This window comes from Symsagittifera roscoffensis, chromosome 5 (genome assembly GCF_963678635.1).
Source record: "Symsagittifera roscoffensis chromosome 5, txSymRosc1.1, whole genome shotgun sequence".
Lineage (NCBI taxonomy): Eukaryota > Metazoa > Xenacoelomorpha > Acoela > Convolutidae > Symsagittifera > Symsagittifera roscoffensis.
The window spans coordinates 33,983,909-34,001,490 of NC_087066.1; the positions used below are offsets into that span (position 1 = coordinate 33,983,909).

The 17,582-nt window shown below is 38.5% G+C and overlaps 2 protein-coding genes across 2 annotated transcripts in view; one reads left to right on the top strand and one right to left on the bottom strand.

Moving 5' to 3' along the window:
- The window catches only part of LOC134845755 (serine/threonine-protein kinase 36-like), a 332,187-nt gene that overhangs the window by 285,878 nt on the left and 28,727 nt on the right, over window positions 1-17,582 (bottom strand). The gene's annotated exons all lie outside the window — the stretch shown is intronic.
- Window positions 15,498-17,326, top strand: LOC134846210 (phosphatidylinositol N-acetylglucosaminyltransferase subunit C-like). Its single transcript, XM_063863472.1, has 2 exons — window positions 15,498-16,669; window positions 17,046-17,326. Exon 1 carries the CDS (start codon window positions 15,661-15,663, stop codon window positions 16,522-16,524), a length of 864 nt encoding a protein of 287 aa, XP_063719542.1. The 5' UTR covers window positions 15,498-15,660; the 3' UTR covers window positions 16,525-16,669; window positions 17,046-17,326.

Sequence of the window (17,582 nt, forward strand, 5' to 3'; positions counted from 1 at the left end):
TTAATGATGATAAAACACCCTACGAAATGCTTCTTGGAAAGCAACACAGTATTTGTCATCTTAAAGTTTTTGGTTGCTTATGTATATCAAAAATTGAAACCTACCAGCGCGAGTTATAACCCAAGGCAAAAAGGTAGTTTATACTGGTTATGACAGTTCAAGTCCTACATATGTTTTATATGATTTTCTGAAAAAGGAATTTTATCGCTCTCGGAAGGTGAAATTACACGAAGAACAATTCCCAGGTCTCGATAACGGATCGAGGCCTGCTATTATTTTGCCTTTTGCGGGCAATGATCCAGTTGGGGCTGTCACAAATTCAGTGGGGGGTTAATACTGCACAAACAAGTGCAACTGATGCAAATGAAGTATTGCCTGCTGTTGAGCAGCCGTTATCACCGACAGGGGGAGCTACTTCTACAACTATTGATACTTCTCAAAGAGTATCTCCAGCATCTAGTCCTCATAATGTGCAAATGGAGATTCAAGATACTCCAATCTACTTAGATACACGTGAAACTTCCACAACTCATGATGAAGATGATATATCTGATGCCATTGAGTCTTCTCCTCACACTCTAACTGCAGACAATCTGCAAAATACTACTTCCCCCAATCCTGACAGTTCGATATACTTTTTACCAGAACATTCTACATCATCTAAATCAAGAGAACTATTAGGACTGGTCGGATGATTCGAAGACCAGCATGGAAATACGATTATGATTTTTCTACTGACGAAAACCGTAACTTTGCAATGGCTGCTAGCGTCAATGGCAATGTTCCACTCATTTATGAGGAAGTAGTTTTTTCAGCTGATGTCAAAAAAAGACCAGCTCCAATGCAAAATGAATTCAATAGTCTTGTAGAAAAAAAACATGGGATCTTGTGGTTTTACCTTCTGGAAAACCATTAACAAGAGGCAAATGGGTTTTTGATATAAAGCGTAAAAGCGATGGTTAAATTGAACAATATAAGGCACGTTATGTGGCTAAGCGATTTAGTCAAATTGATGGACAAAACAATACGGATACTTTTTCACCTACTATTAGTATGACAGTTATTCGCTCAATATTTGACATTGCAGCACAACATGGCTTAAAAATGCCACAAATTGGTGTCAAAACAGCTTTTTTGAATTCTAATTTAGAAGATAAAATTTTCATTGAGCAACCTCGTGGTTTTCAGTCTGGTTAACGTGATGTATGCAAGCTCAATAAATGTATTTACGGTTTAAAACAAGCGAGTCGAGCTTGGAGTCAATTTCTAACAAAAATTTCCTTGAAAGTTGGTTATTCAAGAATGTCTGTAGACACCTGTTGACTTTATCATCCTAAGAAAATGAGTTTCATTGCTGTGTATAATGATGGCATAATAATTTTTGATGTTGACGAAACTTCAGTACAAGAGCTGATTGCCAATCTTGGAAAGCGGATTCGTAATGAAGATAAGGGCGTTCCGGAATGGTTCTTGGGAAAAAAAATTCACGTCGGTGAAAAATGTTTCAGATTTTCGCAAAAAAGATACGTCAAAAGTTTAATCAAAAATTGGAATATGCAAAATTTCAAACCAATTTATGAACCAGTGGTACATCTAAAAATGCAACTGATGAAAAAAGTCTAACAGGTTGTTCCCTTTTTCAGCAGTTAGTGGGGGCGTTACTGTATTTAGCTGTAACAACTAGGCCAGATTTGGCTTTTGCAGTAAGCTTACTCTATCAAGCGTGCAAAAGTCAAACAAAGCAAGATTTTTTTGCAGCAAAAGAGTACTATGCTATTTAAAGGGCACGATTTATTCACTTACTTATTCACGACATGATAATGGTCTAGGTATTTTTGCGTACAGTGATGCCGATTGGGCAAGCGACGTAAAGACCACAAAATCTGTATCTGGCATGGTTATTAAATTAAACGAGTCAAACTCACCGGTGTTTTGGAGAACTGCTAAACAACGTTCGGTATCATTATCTACATGTGAATCGGAATATATGGCTCTATCGGCCTTGGCTCAGGAAGTTTTAATCCTGAAACATGTATTTGAGATTGTTAACTATAAAACTATTCTCCCTATTTTGTTAAGTGACAACCAAGCAGCAATTTGTGTAGCTCTTGCAACAGCTTCAAGATCGAGAGCCAAGCATATCGACATTAATGTTCACTTTGTTCGAGAACAAATGCGCTCTGGTAAGATGACGTTAAAATATTTTCCTTCTACAATTATGGTTGCGGATGTTCTGACAAAAGGACTTCCACGTATTCGTTTGGCCCAGAACTGCAAGCTTCTCTTTGGAATTGCCTTTTGAGGGGAAGTGTTGAAAAACTCGTCTGTGATTGGTCAATTTTCAGACCTGGTTGTTTAGATCCAAAAACCTCTAAGCGAAAATATTATTGCTATATTCGAGAAAAGGAAAGGAACAATAGTGACTTATGACTTTTCAACCTTTTAAATGACTTCAAAAATCATGCGATTAAACAAAGGTTGTTGATTTTGACTTAAACCACTTTAATGGAAAATAAATGATAAAAAATTCTTTTTATTTTTAAACATCCAGACGTACTATTAAAAGATACATGTCCTTGTTTTCGCGGAGTGATGTCTTGGGAAAATATGATAAAACTTTAAGAAACTCATTCGGTAAGGTAACAAATGTAAAATGAAAGATAATCAATTTTTGCAAGCAGTTCTCCCGGCAGCCAAAGGTGGCTTGGGTGTCTCTTCCGCTTGCCTACTAGCTTTATCCGATTTTTTAGCCTCAGCAGTAGGAGCGAAAGCTACCTTAGGGGAGATTTTTGTTTTGGAGCACGAGGATGAAAAAATAATGATGCATTCGAACTTTGGTTTGACTAAGCAAAATGTGATGCAGCTCCGGAAAGCGAAATCCAAAAAAATATGACCGAGCCCATTTTTGATAAAGAAATCACTCAAATGATTTCGAAACTAGAACCTAGTGATGTAAAATTGTTCAATACGTACCAGGATAAGTTCGGATTGCAATGTTTAAATGTCATACACTGTAAAAATCTAAGATTAAAATTGTCGAATCAGCAGCTTAAAATTGCAATTGGACTACGCCTAGGTTCAAAAATTTTTGAAAAAAATAAGTGCGCCTGCGGAAAATTTGTAACCGACGGTGGATGGCATGGCCTATCTTTTCTTAAAAGTGCAGGGAGATTCTCTAGACATTCATATTTGAGTGGTCTAATAAATCCACGTCTCGCCTCCTCTCACATTCCTTTTGTTTTAGAGCCACGACACCTCCACAGGTCAGATCAGAAGCGACCAGACGGTTTGACGCTTGTCCCAAAGGCTGTTGGTGTGCAGCTCCTATGAGATGTTACTGTAGTTGACTCTGTAGCCCCTAGAAGAATAAGCGCAGGCTTTATTTGTAACCCCGGAACGACCGCGGCCGAGGCGGAAGATCAAAAATCTGACAAATATAGAGATCTAATTGATGATGGATATATTTTTCAATTAATAGCTATTGAAGGTCAGGGTGGCGTTGGACCTAGCACAGATTTTTCGGAATAAACTTTGTAGGAACTTGTGCACGCGTACCGAGGAACTTAGGGCAGCTAGTTTTCTTAAGCAGAGAATCTCCCTGGCAATACAGATTGCAAATGCCGCGTGCGTACTCGGCACAAAAGAAGACGAAACAACTTTCGACGAAATCTTTTTAATTGTAGCACAAAATATATTATAAGAAATTTGAAAAGTTAATTCAAACGTTATCGCACATTTTGTGCATCATTAGGTTTAAATTTTTTTACAATATTTACAAAACGATCTGAAAATTGAGAAACATGTCTAAAATAGCTTTAAATTTTTTTGACCAATCAAATTTAAACAACTGTAATTACATTATAAATTACGTAATCAATAATAACATTTTCCTGTAATTTTCTGATATCTCTTTTTCGTTTTTTGTTCTTTCATGGTTATAAAATTTTGATTTGGGAATATTTTTGATTCTGACAAGTCAGTTTTTTAACTTTTAGCCATGTTATAAATAGACTATAATTTTAGTGTTAATTCTCGGCTCCTGAATTCATCGCGTGTGTTGATTCTCGGCCTCTCCCTCCAAATATGCAAAGCCTCCAGTGTGAGTAGCTGATGAGTGTTGGCTGTTTCGTCTATAATCTCTTCAAACAAGCGGTACCGCCTACCTCCTTATTACACTCTAACAAGTGTTGCCCTACTGGGGAGTTCCCTTTCCAGTGTTCATCGACCCTCGTGGCTAATTGTCGGAATGTCTGGCCGACATAGGTGGAGTTACAACCACTACATATAAGCTTATTCACCACTTTAGATCGCACGAAGATCTAAACTGAAGATTTTTGACATCCATTAATGTACAAACTCTTTACATCAAGAGAGATTAACTCTTATCAGAGTCCAATTCAGTTTTCTCCAAGATCTCCCTGGCCATTTGAGTGTTCTTTTCTATGTTTGCCCCCTCAATTTCATCAAGATACACTTTAGATACACCACGTTCTAAGTATGTCGTCCTTTTATCTTAGAAAAATGTTAACACCATTCTCAGCCCGATCTGCTTCCTGTTGTTTTTTGCCAGCAATGCAATACCATACTGTTTCAGCGATGTCTGCGTATTCGGATTCCGATATTTTACCACACCCTAAGTGGTACCAATTCAAACAAGCTTCGCATTCTACCCCTTTAGTTCGATATGTCACCTTTTTTTGACATCCAGGGCAGACCTCCTTGTTACCATCACTTAGCAAAGTCAATTTTGGTACTTTTTTCTTTTTTGCAGGTTCGTATTCTTTGAGCCACAAATTGGCCAGTAATATTGGAAGGGAGGCGCCCATTGCTAAACCGTCTTTTTGTACATACCACAAACCATTGCATTTAAAATGTACCTCACTCACTGCCAAATTCGGTAGTTTTTTCATATTATTGCGAGAAGTTTCCGGAGGGTTGACTTGCTCATATAATCTCCTAAGGGCTATTTCAACCGCTTCCTTGAGCGAGACATTAATGTACAAACTCTTTACATCAAGAGAGATTAACTCTCATCAGAGTCCAGTTCAGTTTTCTCCAAGATCTCCCTGGCCATTTGAGTGTTCGTTTCTATGTTTGCCCCCTCAACTTCGTCAAAGTACTTTGCCAACGTTTTATTTAGGTTGTCATATGAACTACCAGGTAAAGAAAGGACGGGAAGATGTGGTGTACCTTGTTTATGTACTTTTGCTAATCCATACAGCCTAGCCGGCTGTGCCTCCGTTGATCTCAACCTAGTGTACAGCGCTTCGCTAATCTCGTCCTTCTTTTTCATGGCGAGTAATTCCTTGTTTATGTCTTTTTCAATTTTCATGATCACGCTGTCCGTCAGATTCTTCCTCTCACTAAATTGTTCTGCCTTTAATAAATCTTTCACTTTCTTCTCATATGTCTCTTTTTTCATTACACAAAAACCCACGCCCTTGTCAAACGGCACTGCCAGAAGACCGTTGTCATTCAAATACTTTCTGATACTTTCTGGCTTTTTCAACACCTTTGTCCGAGGGAGTCTGTTTCACATTCTTAGCATATCTCTTTGCAGCTGCTTCAATCTCACATAATTTTTCGCCGGGTAATCTATTTAACTTCAATTCAGACAAAAACTGTCAATGTTTGCAAGAAATGAATTTCATTAAATTTGTCTCGTACCGGATGTTTTGGTTCAAAATTAAAGACTTCCCGCACCCAAAGCGGCAAAGCCACTTCATCTAAAATTCTAACTGACCTTTCATCCAAAATTTTTAATGGTCCATCCTGTCTTTCCGATAACTTTTCAAGCTTTTTCTTGTGTCGGCTTATCAGGTTATTGACACTACACCTTGCTTGCAGGTTCAGATAGAATGTTATTGAAGGTCACCATTTCTCATCTATACCCCTTCTCACTACCTCCTTGCTTTTGCTAGGTTACCCGATGCCTTGGCCCCATCCGCATTTGCCTGGCTTATCTCAGATCTCAAGAGACACAATTGGAAGCTGTGCACCGCTTGATCCGAAAAAGCACCGTTATCAAGCACGCGAAACCGTAAAAAAATCTGGTATAATGTCGTTGTCGAGACATTTTTTCAGAAATTTAATTCTCAGGAAACTGCTATTAAATTTCATAAAATGTTTTGGATAATCTAACACAAGTTTCCAAGTGAGTTTTCTCTTCAGGACTCATCTAAGGAGTAGTAGTGGCAGCAAAAATGCGATCATCTCTTCTTTGCAGGCCACGAGCACATAACTCATGTGGCACTCAGCAATGAAAAAACAGCCTCAACAATATCTTACCACTTATTGGTCGTTCGACTCCGGCTGAAGGTCCCCAGCCAACCGTTCAGCTCTCCGCGCCTTTGCCCTGCGACGTCCCTGCGATGGTTTCTTGGTCTGGGCGCGTATCTTTGAGAAAATGCCTGGCAGGTTGTCTCGATGGGACAGCACAACCCGTAGTGACTTCAGTTCTAACTCAATTGACTGGTGCAGTTGGAGATACTTTCTGAGGACCGCAGGATTTTGTCTCTTGCTTCTAGAGATAAGGTTACCGGTTGTCTTTATGACGATTTTCTCTGTCTTCCGCAGATCCTCAAAAATATCGGGAGTGCCCGTTCTCCTGCAGTAGACAATGGCACTTATTTGTCTTCGCTTCGATTGTAGATACGCCAGTAGTCCATCAAGTGGGCAGGGCGTATAGTTGTTAGTGCGAAGGGAAGATATGCTGTTGTTCAGCACATCGTGCCAGAGTATAATCTGCTTACTGGCAAGAGGTTGCTGTTCCAATAATATTCGTAAATTCTTCCCCCTGTTCAGGGTATTGGGGTTTAAAGAAAGGCCGGGGGCTGCGAGGACCCTCTGCTGCATCTCTCTCCGTTCCTATAGCTCAAGATCTTTCAGGCTGTGATAAAATGAGCTGGCAGCTACAATCATTGCCATTTTAACTCAAACACTACTGACATTATGAACAAAAAACGATAGTAAAATTCTGTACAAATAGAGGGAAAAAAATTGAATTACTGACTGTTATCCTTAAAGGAATATTACAGTCTGCTTATAGCTTATCGCTAAAAAGGGTTACAATTTAACAAAAATGGTTATAAGAAATTTAAAATGTTAATTCAAACGTTTTCGCACATTTTTTGCATCATCAGGATTGAATTTTTTAAACAATATTTACAAAACGATTAAAGATCTGAAAAATGAGAAACATGTCTAAAATTGGTTTAAAATTTTAACCAATCAAAATTAAACAACTGCAAATACATAATAAGTTACGTAATCAATAATAAAATTCTCCTGTAAATTTCCGATATTTATTTTTCGCTTTTTGTTCTTTCATGGTTATAAAATTTCGATTTGGGAATATTTTTGATTCTGACTTGTCAGTTTTTTAACTTTTAGCCATGTTTTACATAGACTATAATTTTAGTGTTAATTCTCGGCTCCTGAATTCATCGCGTGTGTTGATTCTCGGCCTCTCCCTCCAAATATGCAAAGCCTCCAGTGTGAATAGCTTATGAGTGTTGGCTGTTTAGTCTATAATTTTTGACTTCAGCTCAGCAGTACCGCCTACCTCCTTATTACACTCTAACAAGTGTTGCCCTACTGGGGAGTCCCGTTTGCGGTGTTCATCGACTGACGTGGCTAATTGTTGGACTGTCTGGCCGACGTAGGTGGAGTTACAATCACTACATGTAAGCTTATACACCACTTTGGATCTCAGTAAACGAGCAAAGGAAGTTTTGAGAGATGGCAAGCACGTTTTCATTTTTCTTGTTGTAAAAATTATTTGTGCCCCGGATATTTGCCGAACCTTTGCAGCTAATAGTTGAGATGGATTGTCTCGATAATGCATTGTGAAAAGGGGGTGAGTCTTTTAACCATTTATCATTTCTCGGTTCTGATGCCTTCACCTCTAAATTTTTCTTTCCCTCAATGATCTTGTTAAGAGTTTCAAACCTTACCCTGTCCGACCAATTTTTCTGATATTGGATTTCAATCCATTGTTTCCGATTTTTTTCCAATGCACGGTAAAAATTTTCCCATGTTGAGGTACTTCTGAAAACCCCCTATGAACCGTCCCTTCAATGACATTGCTTTTGTACTGCAAAGGTGCGCATTCTTGGAAACTTAGAATGGTGCCGGTATCAGTGGGTTTTATCGCAATTTTAACTGTGTTTTCTCGTGTCGAGGTGCGTGTTCTTTTTGAAGAAATGTAACCCGTATTAAGTTTAATTTTAAACGCATCGGATATTGACACTACGGCTATAGTTCCAGAGTCAGAAAATTTTGTCTGAAACAAGAAAAAAATTTTGAAATAACTTACATGTTAGCATGAAAATTAGAAACGAAACGAAGTTGTAAAAACAAAAAAGGTGAAAACTCTCAGAAACTTGTGACAAAATGTTTAAAATTGTTACATAATAGTTATTACATTACATAATTTCAGTAATATTTGTAAAGTTTTGATTGGTTGAATATGTTAAATTTTGAAATAATGATGTGTATGACACTTTTTATGATCTTTGATCATATTGTACAGATAGTTTAGAATTTTTAAAACCTGAATATGCACAAAAATTTGCGAAAACGTTTGTTATAATTTGCAATTTTAACGCATTCTCAAGATATTTAGATGCAGAATTTTGAAACCCTACAGCGTTGAGCCAATTTTCAGTTACAGTCTCTCCTACAAGGAGACGTAATTTAAAATTTTTTCCCTTGTTTAAGTGGAGAAATCTTTGTAGTGGAAAAATCTTTTAATATTTTACCATGTTAGAATTGAAATGGTCTGCATTGTAGCGGCTAGCTCCCTCTACCACAGCCTGGAACAACTTAGCAACCCGGAAAAAGAACAATTTCTGCCCAAAATTTTGGCTATTCCGGGACTTTCTTTAAACCCGAACACCACGAACCCACAGAAGAACCTCGCAAGCCTACTCTGCAGGGCACCTCTAGCAGAAAAACGTCAAGTGGTGGTGTGGCACGACATCATCAAAAAGTCTATCAACAGTCACCGCACAAACAATTACAGAGCTTGCACTGCAGAAGAATTGACAAAAATCCTGAAGACACTAGCAAATATCAGCGCAATTGTATTTTGTCAGAGAAACGGTACACCGGATATCAGGAACCAGCTGATCGGCTCTGGTATTCTTGTCATTCCTATTACGAAGTGTCTCATTTCAAAGAGGAAGAGAAGAACGGAGCTGGTCAACAAATATCAAGCACTGCACCAGGACGTCCAGCTGGAGCTAAAGTATTTGCGGATTGTGTGCGAACACACGACAACCTGCCAGCTGTTTTGTCCAAGCTTCGTTCAAACACGAAAAAGAAATCTCAATCGACAAGGAGGGCAGAGAAAAGAAGACTGGTGAACAGAAGCGAGTAAACGGTTGGTCCTACTGACGAGGAGGCTTCAACGGAGAGGGTGAGTTAAGCTTGTGTTATTCGCGGCCTGCAAACCAATGAGCACAGTTGTACTCCCACCTCCAATCTTAATTTGGACTTTAAAAAACAAACTCATTTGGAAATTAGTCCGTGATTATGCGTCCATATATGTTAAATTTATCAACTGTCACCAACGTGTTGAATTTTTGAGAGTTAGTCTAGAAAACGACCTTATACCTGATTTTTTGAGGCAAGCGATACATAATTTTCAGACAAAACTTCTAAGAACGGAGATAAACAAGTCAAGATGAAAAAAACGTTGAAGTCAAACTAGAAAAAGCGAGAGGCGCAGTACAGAGAGGTGTAGATGAGAAACTTTGGCCTTGGGTCATTAAGTACCTAAGTTTTAGGGGACAAAGACAAACAACAGTCAAAGAGACCCATCAGAAGAAGCTAATGAAACTATCAGAAAGGCATGACCGACCTCTAGGAAAGCAAGGTGAGGGTTCCGTAAGAGCTCATGATGATGTTGAATTACCAAGTTAGGTACAACAAGTGTTGGCATTAGGGCCGAAACATCCCGTCAGGGATAAATTTAATGAGACACACTTGCTCCCCGACATTGACATCTTTCTATCGGATCTCAAAAATAGTAAAATCCTCGGGGAGGCCCTTTGTGAGATCGAAGCTGTGGCAAAAGCCTATGCTAAAAGGTTGAAACAAACACCATCTGACAAAGGCGTTGAGAAGGCCCGAAAGTATCTGAAGAGTAATGGATTAGTTGCGGTACCGTATGACAAAGGCGTGGGTTTTTGTGTAATGCGGAAGGACACCTACGAGAACGGATACATTAGATTCAAATCAATCCAGCAAAAATAAAGGAACAAGTGATGCGATTGTTTTGAAGATAGAAAGAGACATCAAAAAGGAGTTGTTGGCTATGAGGAAAAAAGACGAAATAAGTGAGAATCTCTACACAAGGATGAGATCTACTGGGGGGCAGCCCGCCAGGCTTTATGGGTTGGCGAAAATGCATAAAGTGAATACCCCATTAAGAACGGTCCTCTCCTTGCCTGGTAGCTCTTATTATAACTTGAACAAGGTTCTTGCAAAGTTTTTTGATAAAATTGAGGGCGCAAACATCGAAACCAACTCACTAGATGCGAGAAAAATCTTAGAGAGCACTAATCTTGAGCCCAATGAAAATTTGATATCTCTAGATGTGAAGAGTTTGTATACAAATGTTCCACTGAAAGAAGCAATAGACATAGCTCTGAGAAAACTGTATGAGCAAGATGAACCACCATCAATTGCTAGGAAAACCATGAAGAGACTGTTGAACATGGCAGTTAGTCAAATCCATTTCAAGTGCAATGAAACATGGTACGCTCAGAACGATGGTTTGCCAATGGGGGCATCTTTTGCCATAAATTTAGCAAATCTGTGGCTGAAGCAGTGCGAAACTGCACTATCGGGGGATACTCCCGAAATCTTTTTGCCCGAGAAAGATCTTAACGGAATATGTACCGAGTGCAATAAGAAAGTCACGTACAGGTCAAAAGGTGTAGAATGTGAATGCTGTATGAACTGGTATCACGTAAAATGCGGTGATATATTAGCTGATGAGTATCGAATTATAAGTGAAACTGTCTGGTACTGTAGAAAATGCATCGCAATAAGAGAGAAAAATAAGTCAGTGCTGCAAGCTAACTTATTTCTCCGTTGACGATATAGTGAGAACAGTGAAGGGTGATCCTGAAAAACTGCTACGGGCTGCAAACTTACTACATCAAAATTTACAGTTCACAATAGAGACACAAAACACAAACGGAAAATTGGCATTTTTGGATTTACAAATTAGTATTGACAAAAGCAGGAAAGTTAACTGTGGGTGGTATCAAAAACCAACAAATACAGGTACCATACTAGTTTTTAGAAGCTGCGCCCCCTCCAGAACAAGAGAAAAGTGATTGAAGGAACTGTTCACCGGGTTTTCCGCAGTACTTCAACATGGGAAGAATATGATAAAGCTATGAAAATCAACCGTGAGCAGTGGTTGGATAACCAATATCCGGAAAGTTGGTAGTCGCGGGTTGCATCCCATGCCCTTGAAAAGATCATCAGGGAGGGCAAAAGCAAAAAGAACATGGCTGAGAAAAAGAAGCCCTGTGATTATAGCAGTGATTCACTACCCATCTTGATGGTCCAATATAGGGGGAATCACAGTCAGACATTAGCAAAAAAAGTGCGCGATATCACCAATGCGCAGATAATATTCACGACGAGGAAAATGAAAACTTGTATGCCCTCTCTAAAATCCTCCTTTTCCAGTGAATTAAAACCGAAAGTGGTGTACAGTCTTGAATGTTGTGGGTGCAAATCCATCTATGTTGCCCAGACGGTCCGACGTCTCACCACAAGGATTGAGGAACACCGAAAAGAGGATACCCCATTTGGACAGCATATATGGCAGTGTGGTAGTGAGAGTGGTAAGTCGGAGTTTAAATGGAAAATAATCGACCAGGCGTCCAGCAGCATCAAGTTACTTACATTAGAGGCGCTGCACATTAGGAAAGAGAGACCGGCAATTAACACGCGCGACGAGTTTAGAAGTAGGGAGCTGTCACTGAGGCTATAGTTCGAGAATCGAAATTTTGAAATAACGTATTTGTTAGCATGAAAATTAGCGACCAAACGAAATTGTAAAAACAAAAAAGGCGAAAACTCTCAGAAATTTGTGACAATTTGTTTAAAATTGTTACATAATAGTTGTTACATGCTTTCAGTAATATTTGTAAAGTTTTGATTGGTTGAATTTTTGAAATTTTGAAATAATGATGTGTATGACACTTTTCATGATCTTTGATCATTTTGTACAGATAGTTTAGAATTTTTAAAATCTGAAGATGCACAAAAATGTGCGAAAACGTTTGTTTGAATTTACAATTTTAATGCATTCTTCAAACACATCAACACTTATCATCTTTCTATCATAATCGTTTCCTTATCTAGAAAATTTCGAGAATTTTGACTAGATAAATTTGATGAAGGAACTCCTGACTGTAACCTCGGTTACTATGATACTTTCGACCAGTATCATAACAGTTATGATACTTTTGTCCTTTGATCGTTTTCTTTAAAAAAAAGAGTATCGTCTTTTTTGATGTTTTCCATACTTTTAAGATCAAGTTGATATAAAGCAGAAATGCGGATGACCAGACGGAGTGGGAAAATTTTGTATGTAAAAAATGATGAACCCGATAATTATATTGGACCCTCGTTTCTACAAGAATTAAAAAAAAAACGTTAATATCAAGCTTTACGATTTTGTGACTGTTTCAGAAACTAGCTCATACATTGCTCAACATGTGTCTTTGCTCATTGTGACGCTTGCATGTGTCGCTGCACTTTGCATGTGTCGCTGAACATTGCTCAAAGAGACCCATCAGAAGAAGCTAATGAAACTATCAGAAACTTTGCATGTGTCGCTGCACATTGCTCAAAGAGACCCATCAGAAGAAGCTAATGAAACTATCAGAAAGGCATGACCGACCTCTAGGAAAGCAAGGTGAGGGTTCCGTAAGAGCTCATGATGATGTTGAATTACCAAGTTGGGTACAACAAGTGTTGGCATTAGGGCCAAAACATCCCTTCAGGGATAAATTTAATGAGACACACTAGCTCGCCGACATTGACATCTTTCTATCGGATCTCAAAAATAGTAAAATCCTCGGGGAGGCCCTTTGTGAGATCGAAGCTGTGGCAAAAGCCTATGCTAAAAGGTTGAAAAAAACACCATCTGACAAAGGCGTTGAGAAGGCCCGAAAGTATCTGAAGAGTAATGGATTAGTTGCGGTACCGTATGACAAAGGCGTGGGTTTTTGTGTAATGCGGAAGGACACCTACGAGAACGGATACATTAGATTCCAATCAATTCAGCAAAAGTAAAGGAACAAGTGATGCGATTGTTTTGAAGATAGAAAGAGACATCAAAAAGGAGTTGTTGGCTATGAGGAAAAAAGACGAAATAAGTGAGAATCTCTACACAAGGATGAGGTCTACTGGGGGGCAGCCCGCCAGGCTTTACGGGTTGGCGAAAATGCATAAAGTGAATACCCCATTAAGAACGGTCCTCTCCTTGCCTGGTAGCTCTTATTATAACTTGAACAAGGTTCTTGCAAAGTTTTTTGATAAAATTGAGGGCGCAAACATCGAAACCAACTCACTAGATGCGAGAAAAATCTTAGAGAGCACTAATCTTGAGCCCAATGAAAATTTGATATCTCTAGATGTGAAGAGTTTGTATACAAATGTTCCACTGAAAGAAGCAATAGACATAGCTCTGAGAAAACTGTATGAGCAAGATGAACCACCATCAATTGCTAGGAAAACCATGAAGAGACTGTTGAACATGGCAGTTAGTCAAATCCATTTCAAGTGCAATGAAACATGGTACGCTCAGAACGATGGTTTGCCAATGGGGGCATCTTTTGCCATAAATTTAGCAAATCTGTGGCTGAAGCAGTGCGAAACTGCACTATCGAGGGATACTCCCAAAATCTTTTTGCCCGAGAAAGATCTTAAGGGAATATGTACCGAGTGCAATAAGAAAGTCACGTAGAGGTCAAAAGGTGTAGAATGTGAATGCTGTATGAACTGGTATCACGTAAAATGCGGTGATATATTAGCTGATGAGTATCGAAATATAAGTGAAACTGTCTGGTACTGTAGAAAATGCATCGCAATAAGAGAGAAAAATAAGTCAGTGCTGCAAGCTAAGTTATTTCTCCGTTACGTTGACGATATAGTGAGAACAGTGAAGGGTGATCCTGAAAAATTGCTACGGGCTGCAAACTTACTACATCAAAATTTACAGTTCACAATAGAGACACAAAACACAAACGGAAAATTGGCATTTTTGGATTTACAAATTAGTATTGACAAAAGCAGGAAAGTTAACTGTGGGTGGTATCAAAAACCAACAAATACAGGTACCATACTAGTTTTTAGAAGCTGCGCCCCCTCCAGAACAAGAGAAGTGTGATTGAAGGAACTGTTCACCGGGTTTTCCGCAGTACTTCAACATGGGAAGAATATGATAAAGCTATGAAAATCAACCGTGAGCAGTGGTTGGATAACCAATATCCGGAAAGTTGGTAGTCGCGGGTTGCATCCCATGCCCTTGAAAAGATCATCAGGGAGGGCAAAAGCAAAAAGAACATGGCTGAGAAAAAGAAGCCCTGTGATTATAGCAGTGATTCACTACCCATCTTGATGGTCCAATATAGGGGGAATCACAGTCAGACATTAGCAAAAAAAGTGCGCGATATCACCAATGCGCAGATAATATTCACGACGAGGAAAATGAAAACTTGTATGCCCTCTCTAAAATCCTCCTTTTCCAGTGAATTAAAACCGAAAGTGGTGTACAGTCTTGAATGTTGTGGGTGCAAATCCATCTATGTTGCCCAGACGGTCCGACGTCTCACCACAAGGATTGAGGAACACCGAAAAGAGGATACCCCATTTGGACAGCATATATGGCAGTGTGGTAGTGAGAGTGGTAAGTCGGAGTTTAAATGGAAAATAATCGACCAGGCGTCCAGCAGCATCAAGTTACTTACATTAGAGGCGCTGCACATTAGGAAAGAGAGACCGGCAATTAACACGCGCGACGAGTTTAGAAGTAGGGAGCTGTCACTGAGGCTATAGTTCGAGAATCGAAATTTTGAAATAACGTATTTGTTAGCATGAAAATTAGCGACCAAACGAAATTGTAAAAACAAAAAAGGCGAAAACTCTCAGAAATTTGTGACAATTTGTTTAAAATTGTTACATAATAGTTGTTACATGCTTTCAGTAATATTTGTAAAGTTTTGATTGGTTGAATTTTTGAAATTTTGAAATAATGATGTGTATGACACTTTTCATGATCTTTGATCATTTTGTACAGATAGTTTAGAATTTTTAAAATCTGAAGATGCACAAAAATGTGCGAAAACGTTTGTTTGAATTTACAATTTTAATGCATTCTTCAAACACATCAACACTTATCATCTTTCTATCATAATCGTTTCCTTATCTAGAAAATTTCGAGAATTTTGACTAGATAAATTTGATGAAGGAACTCCTGACTGTAACCTCGGTTACTATGATACTTTCGACCAGTATCATAACAGTTATGATACTTTTGTCCTTTGATCGTTTTCTTTAAAAAAAAGAGTATCGTCTTTTTTGATGTTTTCCATACTTTTAAGATCAAGTTGATATAAAGCAGAAATGCGGATGACCAGACGGAGTGGGAAAATTTTGTATGTAAAAAATGATGAACCCGATAATTATATTGGACCCTCGTTTCTACAAGAATTAAAAAAAAACGTTAATATCAAGCTTTACGATTTTGTGACTGTTTCAGAAACTAGCTCATACATTGCTCAACATGTGTCTTTCGTGTTGTTGGAAATAGGAATTTTTGTTTTATTCTCGCACGAAAGACTCAGTCCTCTTCCTGTTCTTATGTTTTTAATGTGCGGAGTAGGATTTTGTTACTTGATTTATCATCTATACTTGGAAGAAAGCTGCTGCGATAGCAAGCCATCTACTACAAAAACGGTTGTAAACGATTTAAGAAGAGCTAGCCTCCTCGCTAGCTTGGTATTCATTTTGTCGCCCGTTTTAAACACTTTAACTGCTGAAATTAGTTCTGATACGATTTATGCATTGTCCACCCTGTGCTTTCTTTTAAATGTTTTATTCCATAATTACGGAACATATTCGAGCTTACTGTTTAGTCCTATTTCTTTAAATTGTGGCATATTTGTCTCAGTGTTACTGGCATCACGTTTGGACGGAACAGCTCACACGTTCACTATGGTGATTCAAGCTTTTGTCTTCTTCGCTTATGCACCCAAATTCACAGAACGAATGCGAGATAAATACCCGTTGAAAACGGTTTATGCTAACATTTTGATCACAATTTTTGTAACAATCGCCTTTGCGTTCATCAGTTTAGTGGCCTTCTGTTTAATATTTCTGCTCTTTATTTCAATCCTTTTACTGCTGCCGTATGTGTTTGTCAGAATGCAGAAAATGAAAAATACGATTCATGGACCATGGGATGAAGCAGTTTTAGCTGTCGATTGATTAATTTTGCTCTAAAAGTGCCAATATGCATAAGAAAATCAAATGATTGCTGCCGTTACAGATTTGATAAAAACAAATCATTGATATTCTCTCAAACAATTGAGGTTTTGATCACCCATCGTTTTTCTGACGATCTCCATGAAGGGTGGGCAAGAGCTATGGCGTAGGGTTTTATGGGATCAATTGAGCAATCTTACCCCCGTAATGACCAATTGAGCTATCTCCCCCCCAGCAAAAACGAAAAAACTCTACAAAAAGACGTCAGCAAACGCAAGTAGATGGATGATGTGTTTAAAGCACGCAATCAATTAACCGACTGAAATTTATTTTATATGAGTATCGAAAAAAATTTGAAAAAAAAACGAAATTTATGGAAAAAAAAATTTTGTTTTTGCAAATTTTTTTTCTAGGTACCATAGCCTCATCGAGCAAAGCAATTTACCAGGGTTGGTGCTCTAGTCTTGTATCTGAATAGCAAAAAAATGGTTCTCCGCAGCACCTTAATATTGTACGCTAAAAAGCTTTCTGTCATCATCATCATCATCATCATTGCCGCCTTATCCCGTTCAAACGGGGTCGGCGGGGCGCTCCTGAATCTTCGAGCGCCAGAGTTTGCGGTCGTGTGCGTCGGCTTCCGTCAGTCCTCGTCTTCTCATTTCCTCCTTCACGTCCTCTATCCATGTCTTTCTTGGTCTTCCTTTGCGTCTTTTTCCAGGGACCTCAAGGGAATACGCTTCTTGGATTGGATTACTATCTTCTCTACGCACGACATGCCCAAACCATCGCAATTTAGATTTTTCAACACAGTCAATAACGGTCTTCTGAATACCAAGTCGGCTCAAAATTTTAAGAAAGCTAAAGCTTTCTGTCATTTTAAGAAAGAAAAAAAGTCGCTTTTTTTGCTTGTTTTATTGATTCTTTTTTTTTCAATCTGAATGAAACTTTTGAGCTTTTGCTTTTATATTGTAAATTTTGGCTTTCCACAGTCGTTGGAAAATATGTTTTATGATTTCATATCATTCAAACTATTTTCAAGTGGTACCTATTAATCTATCTCC

What these genes read in the sequence shown, in the direction of transcription:
- LOC134846210 (XM_063863472.1), top strand. Translation starts at nt 15,661, where the DNA reads ATGCGGATGACCAGACGGAGTGGGAAAATTTTGTATGTAAAAAATGAT.